The sequence below is a fragment of the Carya illinoinensis genome, chromosome 1, assembly GCF_018687715.1.
Source record: "Carya illinoinensis cultivar Pawnee chromosome 1, C.illinoinensisPawnee_v1, whole genome shotgun sequence".
In the NCBI taxonomy this organism is placed as follows: Eukaryota; Viridiplantae; Streptophyta; class Magnoliopsida; order Fagales; family Juglandaceae; genus Carya; species Carya illinoinensis.
Genome location: NC_056752.1, coordinates 54,477,454 through 54,494,207, shown reverse-complemented (window position 1 = coordinate 54,494,207; position 16,754 = coordinate 54,477,454). Strand labels below are relative to the sequence as shown.

General features: G+C 35.5%; 2 protein-coding genes across 7 annotated transcripts; both read left to right on the top strand.

The window, feature by feature from the left end:
• The first annotated feature begins 1,144 nt into the window (after nt 1–1,144).
• LOC122289046 (serine/threonine-protein kinase PCRK1) lies at nt 1,145–5,207 on the top strand. Of its 2 annotated transcripts, none has more exons than XM_043095967.1 (5): nt 1,145–1,662; nt 2,501–2,949; nt 3,396–3,656; nt 3,811–3,933; nt 4,374–5,207. In XM_043095967.1, the coding sequence occupies exons 2-5, from the start codon at nt 2,569–2,571 to the stop codon at nt 4,908–4,910; spliced, it is 1,302 nt and encodes a 433-aa protein (XP_042951901.1). In that variant the 5' UTR covers nt 1,145–1,662; nt 2,501–2,568; the 3' UTR covers nt 4,911–5,207. The 2 variants fall into 2 exon arrangements, with proteins under 2 accessions (XP_042951901.1, XP_042951893.1); XM_043095959.1 differs by having other exon boundaries at nt 1,146–1,662; nt 2,545–2,949.
• Nucleotides 5,208–5,479: 272 nt separating this feature from the next.
• Nucleotides 5,480–15,003, top strand: LOC122289049 (OVARIAN TUMOR DOMAIN-containing deubiquitinating enzyme 9). 5 transcript variants are annotated; one of them, XM_043095974.1, is made up of 12 exons: nt 5,480–5,885; nt 6,863–7,241; nt 7,337–7,602; nt 8,801–8,874; nt 11,053–11,107; nt 11,825–11,899; nt 11,987–12,060; nt 12,162–12,210; nt 12,907–12,991; nt 13,498–13,554; nt 13,723–13,813; nt 14,556–15,003. In XM_043095974.1, exons 2-11 carry the CDS (start codon nt 6,920–6,922, stop codon nt 13,809–13,811), a joined length of 1,146 nt encoding a protein of 381 aa, XP_042951908.1. In that variant the 5' UTR covers nt 5,480–5,885; nt 6,863–6,919; the 3' UTR covers nt 13,812–13,813; nt 14,556–15,003. The 5 variants fall into 5 exon arrangements, with proteins under 5 accessions (XP_042951908.1, XP_042951902.1, XP_042951932.1 ...); XM_043095968.1 differs by having other exon boundaries at nt 13,723–15,003; XM_043095991.1 differs by lacking the exon at nt 13,723–13,813 and having other exon boundaries at nt 5,485–5,885.
• The last annotated feature ends 1,751 nt before the right edge of the window (nt 15,004–16,754 follow it).

Here is a 16,754-nt window from a genome sequence, read left to right as displayed (position 1 = left end):
TTCTCGAAGAGATCTTTGATATCTCTTTTCACATGAAATTCTTCTAAAATTGCTTCTACTGAGTTTTCTTCTATAAATGAGAATAAAATTTATACAAATGAATGAATCAATACGGATGAATATTGACAATTAACCCATTTGCCTGAACCCACATTGCCAAAACATTCAACCACATTTCCCCCCTCATACAACATTTTCCAGATATTTATCAAGTAGAAAAGTTATCGGAAATCTTTAATATAGAGGTTTCACTTGGAGAATCTTCAGTTCAAGCATCTACTAAACATTCAAAGGTGACCCACCACCTCTTTGTGGCACCAAGACAGGTTGTGCATTGGATTTGATGTAAAACTGGAAAAAAAAAAAATAAAGAAAAAGAAAAAAAGGAATGTACCTCTTCAGTTCATGGTTATTTTCTTAATGCGTTTTGCCTTTGCTTATATTGCATAATCAAATTGCTAGGCAAGCTGTTGCATCTTCGTGTTATAGCTGATTTTCTGTTAATGAACATATATGTACCTCTCTTTGGGTTGAACATCTTCGTGGAGGAGAGGGAAGGAGAGGGAGGTTAAGGTTCGAGAGAGTGGGGGGATGGGAAGGAGGGTTTCGGTCTCGAACTTGAGACCAAGTTCTCTACAGCTCATCCCACTACTCATAACACATATCCCCTACGTGGCACTATATCATTGGTTTCCGTTGATCTATACTTATAGGATACACCAGTTTCAAGTTATTCTTAATATCATTTTTCACTATATAATAACAAATGAGCAGTGCTAACCGGCTGTTAGTATATTTAAATTTTTTTCATTTTCCTTTTATTTTTTGTCAACAATTTTTTCAGATATTTAATCATTAAAAAAAAATACATAATTGTACCATTAGTGAATTTCTCAATAATTAAATAAAAAATAATTAAAATAATCGAGCAAAAATTTTAAACCACTCCACTTTCCATAAATAATTGAGTAGAAAAAATATAATTATAAATATAATTATGTATTAATTTATACATTAATATTATGTAATTGATTAAAAACTAAATTTTATTTAAATAATATTAATTTAAATTTTAAATATAAATAAATCAATATTAATACATATTTACATATAGTAAAACTCAATTGAATAATCCCTGCACACGTAAAACATCCCTTGCCGAATCGGACAACCGTTCCCCTGGGTTTTCAACTTCCGACTGCAATTTATGAGGACGACCCGAATGAAATGATCAAGTTCTTAGAATGTTTATAACATTTTCCCATGGTCAACGAGACTCGGTCTCCGCGATTTACATTCTCCGTGCCTTTCTCCAAAAAAAAGCCATCCATCTTCCCACTCGGTTTTCCTTTTCACACCATAAACTCGTCTCATTCACACGCCCCTGACCCCTCCTCTTTCTGGGTCTACGCTTCCATACTTTTTATTTATTCTTTTGTCTGTTTTCTTTTTCTTTTTTGTCTAATGGGGTTTTTGGTTGGCGGGCTAAATTCCAGCTGCGTGGTATTGACTTGCCGTGGATCGTGGAGTTCTCGTCGTGTCCCTGGATACGCTCATATCTGTTTCTCGGTCGTTGATTTTCGCTCGGAAACTGCTAGAATAAAGTTCTTTGATTGTTATAAAATTGTTCATTCACTTCTATCTATTTGAATTTTATGAGAGGTAAGTCTTCCTATTCTTCTTATCAATTTATCCTTTGTTTTCAATTCTTTTAACCTTTTATCCTTCACTTCTTATCACTTCTTATCAATCTTTGAGTTTTGGCCTGCTGAATTTTTGAAACTGATGTTTTATAATTGAATTCCCCGGATTCTGAGTATTCAAGTGAGAAAGTTGCACGGTAGCAATGAAAGTTGTTAAGTTACCATAGGGTGACTACGTGAATATATTTAGCTGTTTGACAATGGTGGAGATTGCAAAGAAACGGTGGATTACTTTTCTGAGCTCAGCCCTAACCCTGAGTGAAGGGGATTTCTTGAAGGGCAGTAGGAAACTCAAAAGAGATGAGCTATATATTCCAAGTATCACACTTCTCAAGTCGAGAAATGCTTTAGCCATAAAGAGATTTCACAGACTCACAAACTGACATGACTTTGTGTGGTATATCAAATTATAAAATTATTTTTATTGTAAATTAGGTCTAACATATCACATAAAGCGATATCAGTTTTGTGAGTTTAATTTTGTGAAATCTCTCTGTAGCTATAGCATTTCTCAAGTCTATAACTATCTCTGCTTGTTGGGAAGAGAGTTGGACCCTGTTGTTGGCAGATTTGGTTCTTTCTTTTTAATAATGTTTTTGTTTAACTTACCTATTTTCATGGTGAATTTATGGGGATATTTAAGCAAAATAAATGACAATTGTCTGTTCAAATAAGTGAAAGGAAAATTTAAGGTGCACTTTTGTATTTCATAAACATTCATGGGTATTATGAATCCAAGTCAAATTTGGAGTTGTGTCTATTAATAAAACGGTGCCTTGGCTACTTACTTGCATCAGGCTTTTTTTTCTCCCCCATCATGACACAGTTGTTGGATATGCAGTGAAGAAATCAGTTTTGAGAGGCCATGAAGTGTTTTCCTTTCCCCAATAAAGAGAAAAATGATGAACCAGGGACTATGAAGTCTATTTCTGTTCGGTCCACCTCCACATCCATGTCCACAGACCAGGATACGAGGAGATCTGGTTTTGAATTCAATTCTCAGAATATCTCAGAATTAAGCACTGGATCCTCTGTCAAGTCATTTGCAATCATGTCTCAAAGACAAAGTAATCTCAGAGAATTCACATTCTCAGAGATGAAGACGGCCACAAAGAATTTCAGCCGCTCTGTCATGATTGGAGAGGGTGGGTTTGGTGGTGTATATAGGGGCGTGATCCGGAGCACAGATGATCCTCACAAAAAGATAGATGTCGCTGTTAAGCAACTAAGTAAAAGGGGATTGCAGGCAAGTTGCTTCTAGCTTATTCTTCCTCCTGTACTCGAGTGAAAATATGCTTCTAGTGTATTTGATTATGCAATAACCTAGTTAGAATGTTTGCAGCAGGAAAATTAGAAACTTTCAGACATGTATTTTTCATGTTTTTCATGGTAATGGTACGAACTTTTGATACTAATGTATTAGCTTTATGCCACAAACACTACAGTTCTGCTTTTTGTAATATATTATCTTCACCCTTATAAAAAAATAATATAAAATAAAATAAAATAAAATAAAAAGAAAAAAAAAAGACAAATTTGTCTTCACCCTCTTATTGGTGAAGTTTAATAAGAAAAACTAAAAGGAAATGGTCTTATAATTGTTTTCTCTGTTATATGTCTGTCTTTGCAGCATTTCAAAATATTTAACGTCTTAAGAGGTACAATTTTTGTGTTATCATATCTTGCTGACAGGGCCATAGAGAGTGGGTGACAGAAGTAAACGTTTTAGGGGTTGTTCAACATCCAAATCTTGTTAAATTATTGGGCCACTGTGCTGAGGATGATGAAAGAGGGATCCAGAGGCTGCTGGTATACGAATACATGCCCAACAGGAGTGTGCAAGATCACTTATCCAGCCGATTTCAGACACCTCTTTCGTGGGCCACAAGAATGAGAATAGCCCAGGATGCTGCTCGTGGCTTAGCATACCTCCACGAAGGAATGGATTTTCAGGTATTTTGCATTCTCTTAAGTCTAAGGCTCTAAGCTTTAGTAGAACTGTTTCCTTTTAATTCTAAGATAATCTATTGTGCACCAAAGCTGCTAGTCCGAAAAAAAAAAATTGTCTTATTTGTTGCTGTTCCATAAACTTTTTTTGTTGGTGCAGATTATCTTTAGGGATTTCAAGTCTTCAAATATTCTTTTGGATGACCAGTGGAATGCAAAGTTATCGGACTTCGGATTGGCCAGGCTGGGGCCTTCAGATGGATTAAGTCATGTCTCAACTGCGGTATGTCTACTGCACTTGTACTGGCTTTTCTCACACTTAGCGTCTTACAATTATTTTCATTAATTAGGGATACATACCATGTTCGGAAGATGTCCCATTTATACTTATCAAAAGAAGATGGCTCTTTATGTTTAAACTCATCTACAAATTCAAGGAAACTATCTCCTAACTTTTCTAATGATAATGACCTTTTTCATCTAAAGTATCTATCTTCTTTCTAACTTTGAAAGCCTCCGTTATGTTGATCATTTTAATAGATGTACGTGACAAGATAATCTTTGTATAATGTGTTAGATTCTGACTTTGTATTTATGCTTCTTCTTTTTTCCTTGCATGTCTTATTCTTCTGGTTGTTGGGACCATTGTGGTCTCATGCACTCTATGTATGTTAATACTAGTTCGCACAAATAGAGGAACTGACTTTCCTAATTTTCGTATAGGTTGTAGGAACAGTTGGATATGCGGCTCCTGAATATATTCAAACTGGGCATCTTACATCAAAAATCGATGTCTGGAGCTATGGCGTTTTCCTTTATGAACTCATCACTGGCAGGCGCCCTTTTGATCGAAACCGCCCCAAGAACGAGCAAAAAATGTTGGAATGGGTCAGGCCACACCTCTCTAATATGAAAAAATTTGAGCTGATTTTGGACCCCAAACTCGAGGGAAATTATTCACTCAGGTCTGCTCAAAAGTTAGCTGCTGTAGCCAACCGCTGCCTGGTGCGGCAAGCTAAATCACGCCCCAAAATGAGTGAAATCTTAGAGATGGTGAACAGAATTATGGAGACAACAGATATTGGAGTCCCCGAACATCCCATCATAAGTTTAGCTGCAGAAGAAGACTTCATAGAATCCAAAAGAGAACGTTTAAAGAGAATTTTTTTGGATCCACTTACAGGAGAAAATACTTGTTTGAATTGTGGAACATGGAGACCTAAGGTTATCATGTTTAACATGCTTGGTAGAAATGAATGACCTGAGAAGTATTGCCTTATTTTTTGGGGGGAAAGAAGAGAAGGGAGAATTGTAATGGGCTGGGCCCTCTCTCCGTCCTACCCAACTCCTTCACGAGGAGAGTGGATACGTGAGTCAGGCACAAGGCTGCCCTTTACGCTCTGCATTATGTATTGTGCAGTACTGGATTGAATAAACATAGATGAGTCATGAGTGCATGTATAAACATAGATGGTGCTCAATACTTGCTCATTGTTGGCCTCAAAACTTATTTATTATTATTTTTTTATACCAAAAACTTTATATATGTTCTCAGAATATGCATATTGCATATCCATAATCCATCCATCCATCCATAGGAAGAAGACGACATGAAGCACAACAATTGAATTTGAAGGACTGATATTGTGAATTACAACATTAAAAACAAGATGAAAAAGTTGAAGCCTATCATCAGTGTTTTCGAATTATTTCTTCTTTTAATGCGTGTTGTTTTCTTAAAGCATGAAAAAAAAAAGAAAAAAAGAAAAGAGCCAAAGGGAAAGGACACCGTCATAATGACACATGCCGGTCGATTGAGAGTTGTCATTAACAAGGTCGGTTAGTTCTCCTGAAGATATCTTCCTCGTAGGTGCTGCGTCAGAAAGTGGCGGCTTCAATTTTCCACGGCGAGTTATAATATACATTACGTAACTTATAGGAGGAGGAGAAGCCGCTTTTGAAGAAAAAATAGGACCGGGCACTAAAATAGATTAACGGACGTCAACGTTTTACCGACTCCTCCCGATTATATTCTTTCCGTTACGAATCCTAGCTACTCGATATTCATCACTCCTAAGGCCGACGCGTGCAATTGCCATCCTTCCATTGCCCCCCCCCCCCCCCCCCCCCCCCCCCCCCTCCTCCTCCTCCTCTCTCTCTCTCAAGATTCTTGGCATCGCTTGCTTTCACAATCATCCCTTGGGCTGTCCTCAAAACATTCTTGGATTCTCAGAGGTACGTTTCTGTGCTTTTGAGAAGTACGCAATGCAGAATTCATTCTTTCTGCCTCTCTCTCTATGGGATATGTATTTTCTTTTTCTTTTTTATGATTTTATTGGGTCTTTTTAAACTTAAACATCGGGAAATTTGAGAAAGGTGAAGTTTTTTGGTTTAGGGTTTTGCGATTCTTGTCATTCATGGGCGAAGTTTGAGTTTTTCTATGGAACGAGTTCCTTGTCCTCGTATTTTTATTTCTTTATTTTCGGAATTATTGAGTTTGGAGCTCATAAAGGGAATGGGGTGCAGAATAGATTGAACTATTCCTATCATGATGTGAATTCAATACGGACGTTTTAGACATTTTGGGATTTTTTCGGCGTAATAATAATTTTGAAATTTTAATTAATTAAGGTACGTCTGTGATCCTTGTTTTGAATTACTGTAAAAATCTATCAGTTTTATGTTGCAATAGAAAACTTCATCTATATGATTGAAAGTAGTCCGCATATTTTATTAGTCTTTAAAAGTTTTAAATATATATTTTCGATTAGTCTCTTTGCAAAAAAAATATTTATGGGTAAATTTTAAAATTACTTATAAAAAATGATAAAATGAATGGATAATCTACATTTATCGTATCTGTGACTTTCTCACCCTCCGTGTCTTCTAGGTCGAGTGTATGCTATGCAATTAGGTGTACAAATTTCGCATTGAACTTGGAGATTTTATTGATAGTTGTTTGTGCTTACTTGTCAATGATCTCTTTGGCATCTCATTATGAGAATATGGTGAAGAGTTAGGATATTATTTCAATACTCAATTGGTGCATGTGGAACTTAGGATTAAAAAGGAAAAAAAAAACTTAGGAAATGTTATTGGTTGATTTTTTCTTGCGCCTCTTAAGTGGGTTATGCATATATGTATTTTAGGTGTAATGTGATTATGGCTTATTTAATTGTCTCACCCAATTATTGGAATTTTTTTGGGCGTAGAGATAAAACAAGGTCATTGCAAGGGTCAAGAGCTCCTTTTGGGTCTAATATGTGCAAATGAAAACATATGAGCTAGATCCTGATGTTACTCGGTGGGGTCTCAATCAACTAGATGTTTGCACCCTTACAAATAGCGGTTATTGTAGTACCATCACTCAATATGACCAAGATTTGAGTCAAGTTGAGTATGTCAGAGAAGGTTTTTCTGAGAATGCTCATGTGGAGAATGATGAGGCTGTAGCACGTGCTCTTCAAGAAGAATTTACACGAATCGATTCTTTTGAAGTTTCTGGATTATCTAATGCCATGGAAGAGCATTTGCAAGCATCTGTTCTTGCACAGGATTGGCTTGGTCCTTCAGAAAGACATCACAGTTCTGGTGAAGATAACTTTGCTGTTGCCATTCTGATTAACTTTCATTTTTGGTACGATTTCGTGTTTTTCTTATTATGCTAGATCGCCAACAATATGCAGGGCATGAAAATGATAAGAAAGCAGCAGATAATCCTGGCAGAAAGACGGAGGATGCAGATTCCAGAATAAACATAATAGAAAAGACTGATGATCATAGGGCAACTGAAAATGATGTAGCGGCTGAAATTGAAATTTTCGGCTCATGCTCTAGCCCACGAGAACAATCATCAAATGTGGAGGACCTGTTGCATACATGGGACATAACAGATGAGTTTGCTCTGGATGGTGAAGTAGGCAAAAGATTTAATCAGATGGTTCCTGTTCCTGTAAGCAATATATTTTTTTCAAGTTTTAGTTATAGTAGCTGAAGTTGTTTTGCTGGTAACATGCATTTTCCTTTTGTTTGATTCTGCAATGTATTACAACTTAGAGGAGAATTGAAGAGCTCAGAGACTAAGGCCTCATTTGCGAATCTAAACCCATTTAATCTCATCTTATTTCCTTCCCAAACATTACTCAAACACAAACACTTCTCAATTTCAAATCTTCAACTTTTTCATCTAATCATTATAACTTTCCGAAACTTCCAAATAAAACACAAAAAATAATTCAACTTTTTCAAATTTCACAAGAAAAATTATATTAAAAACTTATATTCTAAGAATATTTTAACTTTGTAATATTTTTTTGACTTTTTCTCTCTCATTTCCCAAAACCCAATAAAACATCTTAACTCAAACCATTTCACTATTATTCACAAAATTCTCATCTCCCAAAAGAGGCCTAAAAGTGGAATTGCCTTGTATATGTTATCTGTAGTGTTATGCCGTTTTGAAAAAATAAGAGAGAATATCTTTTTTGGAAATATGACAGTTATGGCATATTGTGTTTCACCTATGTTGAAGTCAATGCCATTGTAAAGCAGATTCCACAAATGATATAGGATATATTTTATTATTCTAGCATTTGGAGAATGGCAGTTCTGCTTTTATTGAAGAACGAGCATTTTCTACTTTTTTAGGGATGCTGTAGGAATTTTCTTACTTTTTTTTGGGGTGCTGTCTGGGATAGAATGGCTATAAAATTTTCAGATCTCTTATGAAGAAAATTATCTCATTAGTAGCATAATTGGTCATTAATTCATTTAAAAAATTCTTGGAGAGAGAGGAGGAGTGCATGGAATTTTGAAGGGGATGAATTATCCCTGCCAGATTTGACGTTTCTCCTACTTAAGTTTGAGGGGTATGAATGATTGGACGGCGGCTACAAGATGTTCCTCCTACTCAAGTATGTGGGAGTTAATTGATCTTTTAAATTTTAGATGATAGTTTTGCCTTCTGGGTTTTTCTTCTTCATACTTTCCATGTGCTATAGTTGTGTCCCCATTTGCACATTTAAAAAAAAAAATCTTTGCAACAAGTATAGCATACATTTGAGCAGACATATTTTCCTAATGTCGTGGCTGTGGTGGCCTTTAGCATTTGAAAGACTGCAACTGAGGCTTTCCCTCATTTGGTTTTTCAGCATGTTCCTAAAACAAATGAGAAAATACCCTCTGTTGACGAAGAAATATCAGATCACCAAAGGCTGCTAGAGAGGTATTGTGCCCTTGCCCCTTATTATTACCATGCTTAGCATGCTTGGTTATTGAGTGCTCGAGGTTATACATTTATAAATGGTTCTTTTTAAATCATTTACCAAGTAATGGCTGTTTCCATAGATATGATACTTTCTGTTTAGATTTTTTTTTTTCCTCCTGAAACACCTTGTCTAAGTTACCCACTTATTACCTCTCTCTTTTCCCTATTCCAGCAGGGGTGGTCAAAAAAATTGAGAGGATTTTTAGAAATTTTTTCTGGGATGGTATTGGGGAGGAACGTAAATTTCACTTGATGAGTTGGAATAAGGTTCGTATTCCGGTGTCTACTGGAGGTTTGAGTGTGCGGAATTTAAGGCTTTTTAATAAAGCCCTCCTTGGGAAGTGGCTTTGGAGATACAACAACGAGAGAAACGCATTGTGGAGACAGATTGTAGATGCTAAATATGGAAGGATGTGGGAAAATTGGTGTACTAATGAAATAAAAGGGGTTTTTGGGTTGGGATTATGGAAGTCCATTCTGATGGGATGGGGGGATTTTGTCAAAAATATTAATTTCAAAGTGGGGACTGGGACTAATATTTTCTTTTGGCATGATGTTTGGTGTGGTAATTCACCCCTTAAATTAGCATTCCCTAGCCTTTTTAGGCTTGCTAAAAATAAAGGGGCTGCTGTGGCTGATTCATACTTGTTTTCTAACAATATGCTGAATTGGAATGTGGAATTTTCTAGAGATTTACAGGACTGGGAAGTGAGAAAAGCTGCTGATTTTTATGTAAATCTTTATAATTCGAAGATTGATCTGATCAGGGAGGATAGGATGCTGTGGGTTAATGATAATAAGTCCAGATTCTCTGTGAATTCCTATTATAAGGTTTTAAATAGTCATGGTAATAAAATGTACCCCTGGAAATGCATTTGGAAAGCTAGAGTGCCCAGTAAAGTTTCATTTTTCTGCTGGTTGGTGTCTCTGGAGAAAGTTTTAACTACTGATAATTTGAGGAAAAGGGGGTTTATATGTGATGGATTGGTGCTTCATGTGTAAAAAAGATGGTGAATCTGTTAACCACCTGTTTCTTCATTGCGAAATGGTGACTGTTTTGTGGAATGAGTTATTCGCAAGGGTAGGCATTGCTTGGGTGATGCCTTATCATGTGTTGGATTCCTTGGCTACTTGGGAAGGTGCTGCAGGTTGTGGAGGCAATAAAGCTGAGTGGAGGATGATTCCTTCATGTTTGTTTTGGTGTTTATGGCTTGAGAGAAACGGGATGTGCTTCCAAGATTGTGAATGCACTATGGGGGAATTTAGGGATTTTTTCTTTAGCACTTTAAATTTTTGGGTGAACAATCTAGTGAGGGATATGAATATTTGTGATGCTGTTCTTTAATTTTGTTTTGCTTTAGTTTGTATTTAGGTGTATTCTCTTGTACACTTCCTATGTACTTGGGCTATGCCTATTCCTATTTACTCGGAATAAAATTTCTTATTACCTATCCAAAAAAAAAAAAAAAAATGAAATCTATGGAAGCAGCCATTCCTTGGTAAATGATTAAAAGAAACCTTTGAATGATCCTTGAGCTGCTATCATGTTAGATTTCTGTTCTGATGGATATATGGGTGACTGATTTTTTTTTTTTTTTTGGTGGGACATGGTTTCTTGATATTAAGATAGGACAGGACTATGAAGTTCATTTTGACGAACTTTGTTGAGAAAGTGATTACTATATTGCTTAAACTAGAAAGTAATTACTATGTTGTTTGGTATTTGGGCAGTGTTGTAATTTAGTATAGGGAGAAAAAGGAGGGATAGGGGGGGATGGCTGGAGAATTAGAGTAAATATTTCATTAAATCGCTTGTTTCTACTTTGAATTCACCTTTCAATTCAACTTAGTAAGCATCTGTTCATATAAAGCCTAAAGAATTGGGTGTTACTGATATTGATTTATGGTTTCCCATGCTATCTGGCAAACATTATCAAGTTGATAGTATGTTATGTCCACACAGTTAAATAATATTTGACAAAGTTAATATTTGGATTTGTTTGTCAAGAAGTTTTGAGTGCATTTTTATCAGTTATAGAAACTTTAGTGCCTTATATTCCTTTCTGGATAGTTTCTACAAGTAGAAAGGTGTTGAAATTGTTGGATATCTGGTGTTAAGATATTTGGTCGTTTCAGACTGCAGTTATATGAGCTGATTGAGCTTAAGGTTCAAGGAGATGGTAACTGTCAGGTTAGTTTTTTTTCTCATTACCTTTCTGCTTAAGTACTTAATTCTTGCATATGTGAATGATAGTTTCCATGTTGTGGACAGTAAAAACAAGAGAGAGAGAGAGAGAGAGAGAGAGAGAGAGAGAGAGAGAGAGAGAGAGAGAGAGAGAGAGAGAGAGAGAGAGTGGTGTAATTTATCAAATGTCTCTGCAGATTTTTTTTTTGGGTAATCAGTTTTTATTTCCACAACGTAAGCGGACACTTTATAGTGCATGTTTTATGTCAGTTGCTGACCGTACCTTTTATTCTCTTCCTGAGTCCATAACCTAAGAAGGCTATATATTGCAAAAGGAAATCAGCCTTATTTTTATGGAAATGCATGGTTAGGGTTCAGACTTCTCCAATTTCAAAGTGGGATAGGGGTCCCAAGTAATTTGGGACTTAGTGTATATGGAAGCGCATTTAACAGTTAATAAGCATCTGATGAAGGTAACAAACCTTTATTTGAGTTTTCTTTTGGGATTGAGGGTAATCCTGCCATTTAAATGTCTGATTTGAGCATATTATCAGTTCAGAAAAAAGAAAGAAAAAAAAATCTTGTATGATTTATAGGTGTGGTTCTTTGTCAGCTACAGTTGGTATTGTTATTAGCTATTGTTGTTTCTTGTAATACCTTGCAGTTATGCATTTCCCAATATTATGAACTTAAGAGACATCTTTTTGGTCTGTATTTTTCCAGTTTCGTGCTTTATCTGATCAACTGTATCGTTCTCCTGGGCACCATGATTTTGTAAGAGAACAGATCATTCGACAGGTTGGTTGCATTTGAATATGTTCTTATTTTGTGATGCCAATATTTAATTTTATAGTAGCGTGATAATTTCTGTATTGATGTCATCAGCTTAAGTCTCACCCGGGAATATATGAGGGTTATGTCCCCATGGCCTACCAGGACTATTTGAAGAAAATGAGCAAGTATTGTTCTATTCTCTGCTTTTATGGTATTTCATTTGCTAAAAGCTTTATGACCATATTTCTCATGCTTGTATGCCTTCTTTTTTGGGTTTATGAAATAGGAGTGGTGAATGGGGTGACCATGTGACATTGCAAGCTGCTGCAGATTGGGTATAAGGAACTATTGGACTTTCTCTGCTTCTCCCTTTACTTTCTGCTACCTTTGCCTTTCTGAAATTGAAAGCAATACTAAGAGTTTAATACTGACCATTAACCTTCTTTTCTTGATTGCCTAAACTCTATATATTTGAGTCAATTTATGATATCCTATGTAGATGGTAGTTCCTCCTTTTTCCTTTATTTTTTTACATCAGTTCTTCCTTTTCCCTTTAAATTGTAGACAAGGAATACAGCATAGGTCGTTGAGGATACTATGGCAGTTACTGTTAAAAAAATTACAATCGGAAGTTGGGTCTTTTGAGTTTTCTTTTAGAAGGGAAGTTTATAACTTTTGAGATCAAAATTACAAACTTAAGTATTTATCTCTATTTTAATATGTTAATGAACTTGAATAGAAGTATGTGCTGCAAGTGAGTACATATGGAAGATAATTTTGAGTGCTCAAAAGAACCGTTTGATTCAGGCATATGGAATTTATTGCTTTTTTTCACATTTTTTAAAATATCCTGTAAAACTTTCTCAGCCTTATCCCTTTATTGGTTCATTTAATTTAATTTTTCCTTCAAGTGTTTTAGTGCCTTTTGCTTCTTGAATTTGTTTTGTTAGCCTCTACATGGATATCAATAGTTTTTGTGTTAAAACCTATTCGGTTGATGAATAATTAATGTTTTGCCATATGTTATGCAGTATGGTGTCAAGATATTTGTGCTAACTTCATTTAAGGACACATGCTATATTGAGATCCTTCCACATATCCAGAAGTCCAACCGAGGTAACTGTAAAGCTTTTCATCAATTTTGTGGAGCGTGATGTTTTATAACCAATGGAGATCAAAACAGTGGAAATCTTTTAGATTATCATGCTGTCATAGTAATCTAAATCGCCCCTCCTTATGTACCTTTTAAAACAGTGGGGATGTAAAAAGTTGAATCAATCAATATCAACTTCACCATCTGACCATCACTATTTCGGATGCAAAGGGGTTTTTAAATATTATTCGATCCTTATGGAAGGCTTGATTGACTTTGTTGCTCGTTCTATACCTCCATTATGATTTTTTCCCCTTGTTAGGCCTGATCATCAAACTTCTTTAAGCTGGGTACCGAACTTGTTAAATTTCACCATTTAAACAACTAATCAGTGAGGTAGGAATCATTTTTAGTAACTATGATAATCTGAATGGATAAATTTTCATGCCCCTATCTTTAACCCTGTGGTATTTTGACTTGTTTGGTTAGAGTATGTTTATAAAATACTTCTGATTTTTGGCTTGTGCAGTTATTTTCTTGAGCTTTTGGGCTGAGGTGCATTACAATTCAATTTATCCGGAAGGAGGTAAACAGTAAACTTACGCGATATGCATCTGCTGGAATATAATACAAATGAAAAGGACACTTGAAGTACATAGGATGATCTTGGAAATGATTTTTCTATCAAACCCGAAACCTAAATTGTTTTTTCTTTCTGCTTGTTCTCAATGGTGTTTCCATACTCATTGAAAAGCTTTAAGCTTGTATTCAGCATTTGGCCGGATTTATTCTATCCTTAGTCTTCACTTGCAAAGCCCCACTTGCCTTCGGAGGAATGAGTAAAGGTAAAATTACCAAAATAACAGTTAAGGTCTATGTTTAACTTCTCTAATCGACTAGTTCAGCTCCAAGTTGACCCACTGTCATGACGGGACATACTGCAAGATTAAGTTTTGAATCAAAGGTATTTTGGGACAACCTTTACACCAGCATGCAAATGGAGTTGGAAGCTTTTTTTTTTTTCAAATTAGACTGCTAGATAAAGATGGTAAATACTGGAATATACAAGTACTGTAGGAGAGCTAGAGATAGAGGAACTGGCAGAAAAGGCAAGGGAATTGAGTGCAAGCGTGTATCAAGCCTTCTATTTGATATAGACAACTCATTGTTAAGGAGCAATGCCTTACTGAATTTCTATCTATATGTTTTCTCCAGTTACCTAGCCCCTAAAATCTGAACTTCAAAGTCTCGAGATGCTGAACAACACATTCCTTAGCTATATCCTTAATTTGCGTATGCATTGGACGGAGGCATCTGGGAATGTAGGGACCAAGTAAAGAGAAACGGTGGCTGAATTTGTGACTAAAATTATTAATAAAACGAACATTATAAAGAAAAACTAATGATTATGCAAACAGCTATTGAAAAAGGTTTGCAGAGATTATAAACATTATTGATGATAGAACAGAGCCAAGATAAGGCCCTACATCTTAAATTACCGTTGGCATTAAACTAGATCAATCATATTTATTATCAACATTTGCAAAGTTTTAATGATTTTAATTTGCTGTGTTGTCTCGTGTCTAGATCTACCTCCATCCATGAAGAAGAAGAAGAAATGGTGGAGTTTTGGAAGCCTAATCAGCTCGTGATGGTGTTTAGGTGGGTTTCTCGTTTTGGGTGACTGCTGGTGCTGCGCGTCCGATTCTTTTGTACATATTACGTTATATTTGATTGATTTTAAGGTCCTTTGGTCGGAGGACCCTTTAATTTGTTTATGATGCATTTAGAAGAGGGGGTTTTCGAACACCTCCATTTTAGAGATTGGGAGTTGTGCCAATCAGATTATAGGCCTTTGGCATATGGGCCCCTTTGGAAGAAGGGGTTTTCGAACACCTCTATTTTGAAGGTTGGGAGCTATGCCAATCAGATCATAAGCCTTTTGGCATATGGCCCTACAATGTATGTGTATATATATTATATCAATCATTTTTGTATGTCAGTTTAATTAATGTTATTTTTCATTAGCATTTAAGGCTTTATCCAATTCCTTGGAATTACCATTGCCGTTATAAGGTTTATGATAAACCAAATATCGTCGCTACTCTCTAATAATTACACGACTTTATGATTCAGAGTTCTCTGAATAAAAGGACGTAACCCAACTTTTGTGTGGTATTTATTTATTTATATAGGCTTGAATTCAATTCATTCAAATAAGTCTGGAAATAAGTCTTAATTACAAGTCAACTACTCATTGGCTATACATTTTCATGCACACAATTTTTATTGTGCCGGACATTGTCTAAAAAATTTCATAAAACTTTTCAATGACACAGTTCTTCTGAAATGTGAAACTCTGTAAAAACAGAAGTGTTCATCTCGACTTGTCTGTGAGAAAAAACAATTCATTCCACCCTCACCTTTCAAAATAGGAGAGGGATTTTTCACCCTCATCCTCCAAAGAAGGATAAAGACTCACTATCCTCCTCTAAAAGAGAAAAGGGAATTACCTACTTCAAATCATTCTCATTTAATCCTAACAGATAAAACAAAATAAAACAAACTCAACTGAAAAATAAAAGAAAAAACCTAGTGCTCCACAGTCACCGAATGTACACACCGTACGTCCATCCACCAACTGCACTTTAATGCCCATGCAGCTCTCCACTTTTGTCGCCCACTATCACTGCATACCGTAACTTCCGCCCACTATCATTGCTTACCATAACTTCCCCATCCCACCCTACGTCTTGCCATAACCCCCTTCTCCGACCAGCCAACTTTTGTTTAGTTCAAGTATTAAATTGTCTAAATTCGAAATAAATGTCCAGAAAACATTGCTTAAAATATGAGAGCACATGCTCTTGAGGTTCTCAAGAGACAATGATAAGATCATACACCTGCAAAAGCATAACTGTAGATGTCCAATGAGTGACACTATGATCTATTCGGTTGAAACCCTTTAAAATAAAAGTGGAATGTTCCCCTATATAATAAATAAATAAAACGTTGATCGTAATTCAACTCTCTGGTTTTCAGATTTTCTCATTCTTATGAATAAATGTTAATAAAACGCCAATAAAATGCGTAAATGAAAGTAAATGACTGGTGGGTAGCAGAAAAACGTACGGTTAGTGATGCAGCTACACAGATTCAATTCTGAATACTAATACACATCCATCGGAAAATCATACCATGTTTGAGTTTGTATCTTTAATTTCATCGTTTATGTATTTTATGTTATTTTTAATATATTTTATTGTTTAATAATTAAATAAGTTCTTATTAATGTATTGATATATATTTTTTTAAAAATATTTAAACTGTTATGAATTCAATGAAAAAAAAAAAAGAGTTTCAAGAGATTGAGAGAACGAGAGAAGAGATTTTCTTATTGATCTGTTATCAAACTTATGAATTCCTTAAATGATTCAACGATATATATAGGAATACAAAGAGGACTATGCTTTTGATGGCTAGCTCACTATGCTAGCACTATGCACTATGCATTTGATGACTAGTACTATGCATTTGACGACTAACTAAATGTGGTCATACAATTCAAGATAGTTTGTAACACTTCCCCTTTGGATGACCATATTTAAAAAATATGCCTCGTTAAAACATTGCCAAGGAAAAACCCTGTGGGAAAAAATCAATGGCGAAGGAAAAAGAGTACAGTATTCATATGTATCGCCGAGTGCTTTAGGATTGCCTCATTAAAACCTTGCAAAGGAAAACCCAGTGGGATAAAACCTTAGCGAAGGAAAAAGAGTACAATCA